The sequence below is a fragment of the Saccostrea echinata genome, unplaced genomic scaffold (genome assembly GCF_033153115.1).
Source record: "Saccostrea echinata isolate AGI-Se365-2 ecotype Australia unplaced genomic scaffold, CSIRO_AGI_Sech_v1 ptg000028l, whole genome shotgun sequence".
Classification (NCBI taxonomy): Eukaryota; Metazoa; Mollusca; class Bivalvia; order Ostreida; family Ostreidae; genus Saccostrea; species Saccostrea echinata.
The window spans coordinates 5,273,952-5,282,931 of record NW_026889777.1 but is presented as its reverse complement, the minus strand read 5'-3'; the positions used below and the strand labels follow the sequence as shown (position 1 = coordinate 5,282,931).

At 31.3% G+C, this 8,980-nt stretch overlaps 1 protein-coding gene across 1 annotated transcript; it reads left to right on the top strand.

Annotated features, from left to right (window-relative positions):
• The first annotated feature begins 641 nt into the window (after nucleotides 1–641).
• Nucleotides 642–4,883, top strand: LOC133193654 (PLAC8-like protein 1). Its single transcript, XM_061329611.1, has 4 exons — nucleotides 642–661; nucleotides 2,586–2,752; nucleotides 4,342–4,481; nucleotides 4,601–4,883. The coding sequence occupies exons 2-4, from the start codon at nucleotides 2,626–2,628 to the stop codon at nucleotides 4,694–4,696; spliced, it is 363 nt and encodes a 120-aa protein (XP_061185595.1). The 5' UTR covers nucleotides 642–661; nucleotides 2,586–2,625; the 3' UTR covers nucleotides 4,697–4,883.
• The last annotated feature ends 4,097 nt before the right edge of the window (nucleotides 4,884–8,980 follow it).

Here is an 8,980-nt window from a genome sequence, read left to right as displayed (position 1 = left end):
TATTTGAATATGCCTTAAAGAAACTGAAAAATTAATCCAACTGGGATAATTTTTCTTAAGAACATTACGACATGACCTGAGCACTAATGACTAGCATGTGCACGTAATGGGAAACAATGACAATTACAATGACAATGCAGATCTAGATAAGAAAGTACAGCCTTTGCTAAATCCCATTAAAGCTGTTTAAAGATAATGTCAGCAAAAGATAAAATTGAATTTCTGGGGGAAACTATAGGAGTAATAGGAAGATTGCTTTCTTCATCTAAAAGACATATAATTGAAGGCACCTCTCCAATATTGTAGGAACATATTTTAGTATTTCAGTGTTTATAGAAAATTTCAAAACAATCTCCTAAGAAATACCCCCCTCCCCCCCCCTCCCCCCAAAAAAAGATGCAAAAGACAAATCTTTTTAAAGAATCTATAAACATTGTATATTTAAACTAGAAGGAACGGTTGACATTCAGACGTGTAAGTAGCCGGCAAAAGATCATCATTTCAACTTGACGCTTCATTGTACTTCCCGTATAAATTAGTTTTCCCGAACCTTATCCGCGCTTGCGCTGGTCTGCATCTTGTACTTAAAGAAACCTTTGAATAATTATATCATTATAAAAATCTAGTTTGGCTTATAAACGCTATAAATCATACGCAGAAGGTAATTTTCTACTTTCTACATTTACTATACTTTTAAGAATATATGGTAAAAGACATTTGTGGTTTGAATTCAAAAAGGGTGATTTTTAAATATGGTATTTTTTGAAAGGCTTATATCGTCTTTATAATGTACAAATCATACCATCATGCATGAAGGTTTATTAAATATGACAAGTATACAGCTTAGGAAAAATGATTGGAAAAAGTATACTTTTTAGTTATTTTGGATATAAATCTGTTAAAAAATAGTAATTAAAAAAGACAAGCCTTCCATGTAATGCTCATGGAAAGATATGGATGTTATATATACAATTAGATGTCCACAACATTTCCATGAATTTTATAAAACTGAACTGATTTCATAAATGTAATGCATACACTTGAAAGAAATATAAGACAAACATTACTCAGTAATATAATTAAATTTTATTCTTAGAAATGAATATCCTCATTCCTTTGGATTGAAAATATATATAGGCATAGAAATACTGATTAAAATTTACTGTTTTTGGTTTTCTTGTCAGAAAAAAAAAAAAAAAAAAAAAAAAAAAAAAAAAACAGAGGAAATAAATCAAATTTTCAATTCCCGGCAACCTTAAGGTTTCAATATAAAATTTAAAAATAAATTATTTTATTCATGGTTTTCTTAAACTACAGAAAGGGCTAACATAACTTTGCAATTTGAATGCACAGGCACTTGGGGTATGGACCCCCCCTTTCCATTTTTTTTCCTTTTTAAATCTGGGGTCGAGTCACCTTTTTCCTATTTTTGTATTCTAATATGCACTGTATGTTATCAATAATGTAACTCTTTTGTCTCTATATGCTGTTTTTAAATATATATAAGGGTAAATTTTGTTGATGTGCACCAGCTGGGACGGAAGTGCCCGGTATTTTCGGGTATCATCATTACATGTAATGTCATTCGGAACATTAAATGCGAGAAGGAATAAATCCCGAATTTTCTCTTCATATATCATGTAACGGTAAGTTCTGTGAATAACAAGATAACTTTAACTAGTAAATTTTAATGGATGAAGATTATACTTTAAATAGACGACCTAGACAACCAAATTCCACAATATTGTTATTACAAAGCCTGGAATTTTTTTTCAATGCAGAACATTTATAAAGTTAGAGTTACCGTTATTGCACTTCCGTCCCAGCTGGTGCACATCAACAAAATTTACCTAGATGCGGATGATTTAATCGAAATATTTACAAATCGAGGGCACATAAAAATTAAATTGAAATATGAAAAGAAAGAAGAATGTATAACGAATTTATTGATGTATGCATATTTCATGTTTTCTTATTCTTTCGATAAATAATCAGGCGAAGTTTAAGCGAGGTGAGGCAGACGATGAGAAAAGAGTTGCAAGCCTTCTTTCTTTTTATGTACCAGTCAAAAACGATATATTTAAAAACAGCTTATAGAGACAAAAGAGTTATATTATTGATAACATACAGTGCATATTAGAATACAAAAATAGGAAAAAGGTGACTCGACCCCAGATTTAAAAAGGAAAAAAAAATGGGGAGGGGGGGGGGTCCATACCCCAAGTGCCTGTGTTTGAATGTAGGCAAGCGTGCTTGCTTATTGAACAACAACATGGTGGTATGCCTCTTATGTTTGACTCAAAGTCATTAAATATATTGTTAATTCTGCGCTGGACTATCACGTACATGTATTTTAACTCTCGTCATTTAATTCATCATATATTTCTTTTATTGCATAATCAATTTTGTCCTATACCTCTTTATCTTTCTTCTGTCCTCAACACCTTCATTTTTCTGTGTTTAACGGATTAAAAAAGTTATTTTCAATAGTACTCTGAACATAAAAAGTAAAAAGATATCACCTATTTAACATACTTATAACATTTCTTTGAAGAAAAACTTGTAGAAAACCTAATTTCTTTTAGTAAAAAGAAATAAAAGGATAAAAGAATCGAGACAAGATAGATGACAACTAACGTCGTCGTTGTTCAACAGCCTATGGCTGTAAATAATAATTCACTGATGGTCACGGGGATAAATGGCCACAGGGAGTGGACCACAGGGCTCTGTGAGTGTGATGACAAGAGGAAATGTAAGTATTTCACGTTTTGGTCATATCAGCGAAGATGTCAAGTTATTATTATCCTTGGTGTCATGTGTTCTACATTGGCACATTTTTCAGTTTATCTTTTCATGTGAATGTTTTTTTAAGTACGTGCTTGATCTAATCTTGAAATCGATCATAAAAGTTGTTTAGTGAAATATAATCATACTAGAAATTAAGAACTGCAGTACTCTGTGAGCAAATGTATTAATACAAGGCGCGAGTATGTGTTATTAAAAATTTTAAGAGATGAATTTAATTTTTGAGAATTCATGAGGACATGATCTACGACGCTTCACGCCTGCATAGTTCACGAAGCGCGCGTTAGCGCTTCATGATAAATATGCAGGCGTGAAGATTTGTAGTTCATGTACCTCATGAATTCCCAAAAATTCCTATCGTATATTTACATTATTTTTCTGATGACATGCCTCATATTTTTGTCATTCAACGATCATTTGTGAAAAAAAAGCTTGCACTATTTTCTGACTTCAATCAAATCACAATGGAAATATTCTTACTCATCCCACGATAGTTCATGAGAACATGAACTTTTTCTAATTTGAAAGGAATCTTAAGGAAAAATATTTGGAAATGTAAATAAATATATTTATTAACGTAAATTATGATAATGTCTTTAATAAAAAGGTTTCTCTCAAAAGTGAGACATAGCCAAACAAGAAAATGTTAAGTAAAATTTTTCAGTTACTGGTATCTACAAAGATCATCCCACTTCTTGATTGTTAAATATACAAACATGTAAATTTTATGTTAGTTCAATTACTAGCCCTAACAACTGCATAGCTGGTTAAAACTATGTTTGTAAATAACCATATAACATGTAGTATTCGCCGCCAACACAGCTTTGGAATCCGTCGTTACGAAGTTATAATAATAAGATATTACATATGTAAAAGTACTGTTTTGTAATAAAAATTTCTTTGATAGAGAAAAAGATATGCTCACAAAGGGTTTTTATACAATCTATCTACAGAAAATGTTAAATTTTCTAATCGTACCCCCTCCCCCCCCCCCTTCCCCGTAAAAAGTGTATCCTAGTGTGCAAGCATTTTAAATGAAACAAATCAGTGTTACTGACTATACATCAGAAATATTATCCTGCTATCCTTTCGACTTTCTTTTGAAAGTAAAATATGATATATATACAATGTATATTTACCGTATATACTCGCCTATAAGTCGGTCCGCCTATAAGTCGGTTGTATTTTATTAAGCTTAAAATAAAATTAAAAGGATTTACCAGCTGAAATACCAGTCTTTTTATAACCATCGTATAAGTCGGATAAAGAGTTTTGGAACAAAGTTTAACTTCCAAAAACCGACTTATAGAAGAGTATATACGGTATACATGTATGTATAATATGATAAAAAAAAAACAATCATATTATTACTTAAATCAGAGTGGACTTACCAAAGAAACTAATTTCGAAAATTTTAATTAAGCAGAGTCTTGAGACAATTTGGTTTTGGATATCTGAATGAAGAAGTGATTCCTATTTCGTACAATGCGCTTTTAATTTCATTTGCAATAAAAAAATATTAGTATTCTGAAACAGGCCTAGTTGGATGTTGCTGTGTACTTTGTTCACTATGCAGTCTGGCGAGAAGAACTGGGGAGTGTCCCTTGATGGCATACTATGTTTTGGGAGGACTAACCTTGCTACGAAGTAGGATTAGAACCATTGGAGGAATTAAGGTTAAGTTTAAAAAAATTCATAGAAAAGTCGACTTATCACTTGATTTGTTTTGATAAATTGTAGAACTATAATTTAGAACAACTACTCAAATAAATGATTAATTTTTCTTTGTTAATAGGGGACTGTCTCAAACGACAATATGATAATGAAGTGGTGCTGTCCGTGTGGAGTACTACAAATGGAGAGGGAACTCGAAAATATGGGAATCCCATAAAAAGATTCCTATTCCTTTTTCTTTGATGTCAACATACTTTGCAATATAGTAAAGCAGTATGAAGACCGAATGTGTTCAAAAAAAAAAACTTGTATTATCTTTTTGCTTATTCTCTGTAAATTAGATCAATTACTTTTCTGTGTTTTTAAATTCTGTACATTGTATTTATTAGTAAATAAAAAAAAGACTTCGATTATTTTCAACTTCTGTACATTGTATCCATTAGTAAATCAAAGATATGTGAACATGATAAATAACAAGAGGGCCATTAGGCATAACGCACACCTGATTCAATTTAGTGCTTCTGTTCTCAAAAAATTTTAAAAGACTTTCCTTAATTATTTTCCTGAAAACGTTTGAACAACTTCTGAGGCTGCATTAACAAAAAATTCTACAGTTAACTAAATTAAGTAAAGTAAATACTTTGATTTATTACGAAACTTTACATTATAATTTTTTTTGGAGATTTTGCAGCTTAATGTCTCTAAAATTCAGTATCGATGATATAATATTTTGAAATAATATATGAATATATTTTCTTATAATAAAAAACAAGATGTGTTTGTGAAACACTGATGCCCCTGTATGGCAGCTTATGGCAAAGGTTAAAGCTTCTCAAATGCAATTCAAACTCCAGGTTTTAGAAATCAAAAAATGTTGGTACCCAAGGAAAGGTCTTGTCTCGAGGAATATACCTGTAAAATATGAAAGTCCTAGCAACAATCGTTGAAAAGTTATGGCGAAGGTTAAAGTTTTTAAAAAGTAAGTAAAACGTCAAGGTCAAGGTCAAATGGTGCCAAAGGGAAGGTCTTGTCACAAGAAATACACGTGGATGTGAAAACCCTATTACCAAACGTTCAAATGTTACAAATGTTATGGCCCAGGTTAAAAGTTTTAAAAGTAGGTCAAAATTTAAGGTCAATGCCAAAATTGCTGGTATCCAGAAGAAGGTCTTGCCACAAGGAAAATACATGTGAAGTGTGAAAGCCCTAGCACCAACTGTTTAATAGTTATGGTCAAGGATAAAGTTTTTCAAAAGTGGGTCAAACTCCAAGGTCAAGGTCAAAGTGTCAACGTTGTTGGTATCTCAAGGAAGGCCTTGTCAAAAGGAATGCATATGTGAAGTATTTAAGTCCTAGCAGTAACTGTTTAAAAGTTATGGCCAAGGTTAAAGTTTTTTTTTCAAAAATAAGTCAAACTCAAGAGGCAAGGTCAAAGGGTCAAAGATGTTGGTATCCAAGGAAGGTCTTGTCATAAGGAATACACATGTGAAGTATGAAAGCCCTAGCACTAACTGTTCAAAAGTTATGGCAAAGGTTAAAGTTTTTCAAAAAAAAGTAAGTCAAACTTCAAGGTCAAAAGGTAAAAGTTTTTGGTATCCAAAGGAAGGCTTTGTCACAAGAAATACACATGTATGTGAAGTATGAACGCCCTAGCACAAATTGTCCAAAAGTAATAGCCAAAATTAAAGTTTTTTTTAAAAGTAGGTCACACTCCAGGGTCATGTTCAAAGGGTTTACGTTGTTGGTATAGAAAGGAAGGTCTTGTCACAAGGAAATCACATGTGAAGATTAAAAGTCTAAGAAATAACTGTTCAGAAGATATGGCCAAGGATAAAGTCTCATAAAATTTTACAAAAGTGGGTCAAAAAGTTAAATATGATGGTGACCCCAAAAGGTGTTGTCACAAGGAATACACATGTAAAATATGTAAGCCATAGCTCCAACCAATCAAAAGATTTGGGCAAGGATGGAGTTTTTGCGGACAAACAGACAAACAGGGCAAAAACTATATGCCGCCGAATCTTCGATTACAGGGGCATAAAAACTGCATGGGTAAATTGGAGGACATGAAACATAACAATTTAAAATTTAAAGTAAAGAATTATCGATTTTCAATAGTAAAAACTTTGATTTAATATAGATAAGACATTCATTCTTTAGTATACTATAGTAAACTATAATAAATTATAGTAATTATTAGTAAACTGTATTTAACTTCGGAGCTGGTCTGAGCTTTGAAAATGGGAAATGGTTTGAAAAAACGCGAATCTTAACTATGCTGGGATGGTTGTAGACCATAAAACAAGATATTTTTGAAACTTTTCCCAAGATTGGGCATTTTCAGCGATTTAAGGTATCTCACTCATCAGCTTTAAAAAAAAATCAGAACCTCTTATATCAATATTTTCAAATTTAATTTCTAAAAATAACTTTGACTTAATCAAAGCAAATTATTTAATATTCAATCTAAAAAGCTCTCTCAAAATAACCTAGAAATAAAATTTAAAAAAGACTATTTCTTGCTGTGAAAGAATATTTTCTTAAGTTTTCAAATGTATTATTCAATATCTTTGACCCTATTTATTTTCACTCATAGAATATTTTCATCAAAATATGAAGGAATATTTAAAGTAGATTCTAAATTAATAATTTTTGAACATATTTTGTACATTTATTAAATATAATACGCCAAAAATTGAAGATATATTTAAACCTACATGCATATCATTTTTTGCCTGAAAATTGCAAATTTTGACCAATATCTCAATAACTACATAATGGTCTCTATCTTTTTATATAATTATTATTTCTCTTTTTGAAATTGCACGATACATTCAAACATCCAGCACTCAGTTTATTAAAACGTTGATAAAAATATATATATTGCCCATATAGAACTTATCCCCAATATGATATGTTTTTAGTGCAGAAAGGTCACATAATAATAAACGCGCATTATTGTGCAGCATTTCCTTTAAACGAATGAATATTATTCAAACTATTTTCCACAAAATAAGATTAAATCTGATAAGACCTCCTTAGATCATATCTGGTAAAAAATAATGTAGGTTAAAGTGCTTAATCTACAAGTTTAATTTTTTTTTTTTTTGTAGTTTTGTTTAAGTTTAAATTTTAGTGCAGAAAAGTCAATTACATTGTACCTTGCTCAGCAAGATGCACACTCCCACCTTTTCTTTGCCATTTTTGAGTTATGCTATGTAAGTGGATATATAAAATATGATTTTCCTTGATATAAATGTCAGGAATGACATACCTTAAGTCTTTACACAGCCAAATTTATTTTTATCGTTGTTAAGACCATTGTTTATAATACCAATATAAGAAATATGGCTAAATATCAATAGCATCATTTATAGTCCTCAGATGTTGGATGTAAAAAACCTTGCTTGAATATCTTAACTGAGCACACAATTATGACCTTTAACATCTAATAGGATCATGCAGGTCTTGGTAAAAGAAGTTAAGCTTTGTTAAATCTAAGTCAAGTCTGATATATATCGTCTGAAAAAAGTGTCAACAAAAATTACAATTGAATATCCTATGTTAATCTTCATCTTAAAGAAACTTCCTATATAGAGCCCCCACCCATCTTTTGTAAAGGACAAGATAGGCTAAGACCCCCTTTTGGCCTCTGGTTTTGGGTGTCTTTTAGAATGATGCAACAGTTTATCAATAAAAACCTGTTGTCACCCCTGCTACAAAATGAGAACTGGGATAAACAGAGGTCACAGGAAGGTCGGAAAATATGTCAATTTCCAAATTTTCTCATTTTTATTCAAATTTTCATCAATTTTACAGCACATTTTGTTTCAGAAAACAGAGCACAAGCTTGCCTATCTACCAAATTTATATATTTCATACACTAGTATCAGATGCTTCTTATGTATAAAAATCTCAGATAGGCAAGCTTGTGCTCTATGTTTCCCGAAATGAAAAGTATCTCAAATTTGACGAAATTCCACCAGAATCGAGGAAATTCAGGAAAATGTCCTACTTTGGGACCCTCTTGATTACTTTAGTGACATTTAAGGAAAGAATTTAATAGCTATACTCAAGTGATACACTAAAATTTTCTCTTCAATGGTGTCTTCAAATTCCACAAATTTGAATGTAAATTCAAGCGGATTGATACGTTATCGACGTAAATGATTGTGAAGTAAGCAACACAGGTTATACGGTATGACGCATGTAATTTTTTTTTTCAATTCTTGAAAGTATTAGGTTTCCGAAAATTACAGGTTTCAGAACCCCCCAAAAAATCTACTTTTACGAAGAATTTTTTTTTTTGGTCTGCCCGAAGACAGTCAAGTGAGCTCTTCTGATCAAAATTTGTATGTTGTCTGTCCTTATCGTTGTAAACTTTTTCACATTTTCATCTTCTGCTCAAGAATCACTTGACCAATTTCAACTAAATTTGCCACAGAGTATCCTTGGGTAAAGGGGATTTAAGTCTGTTCAAATAAAGTGCAACTCCTTCTTC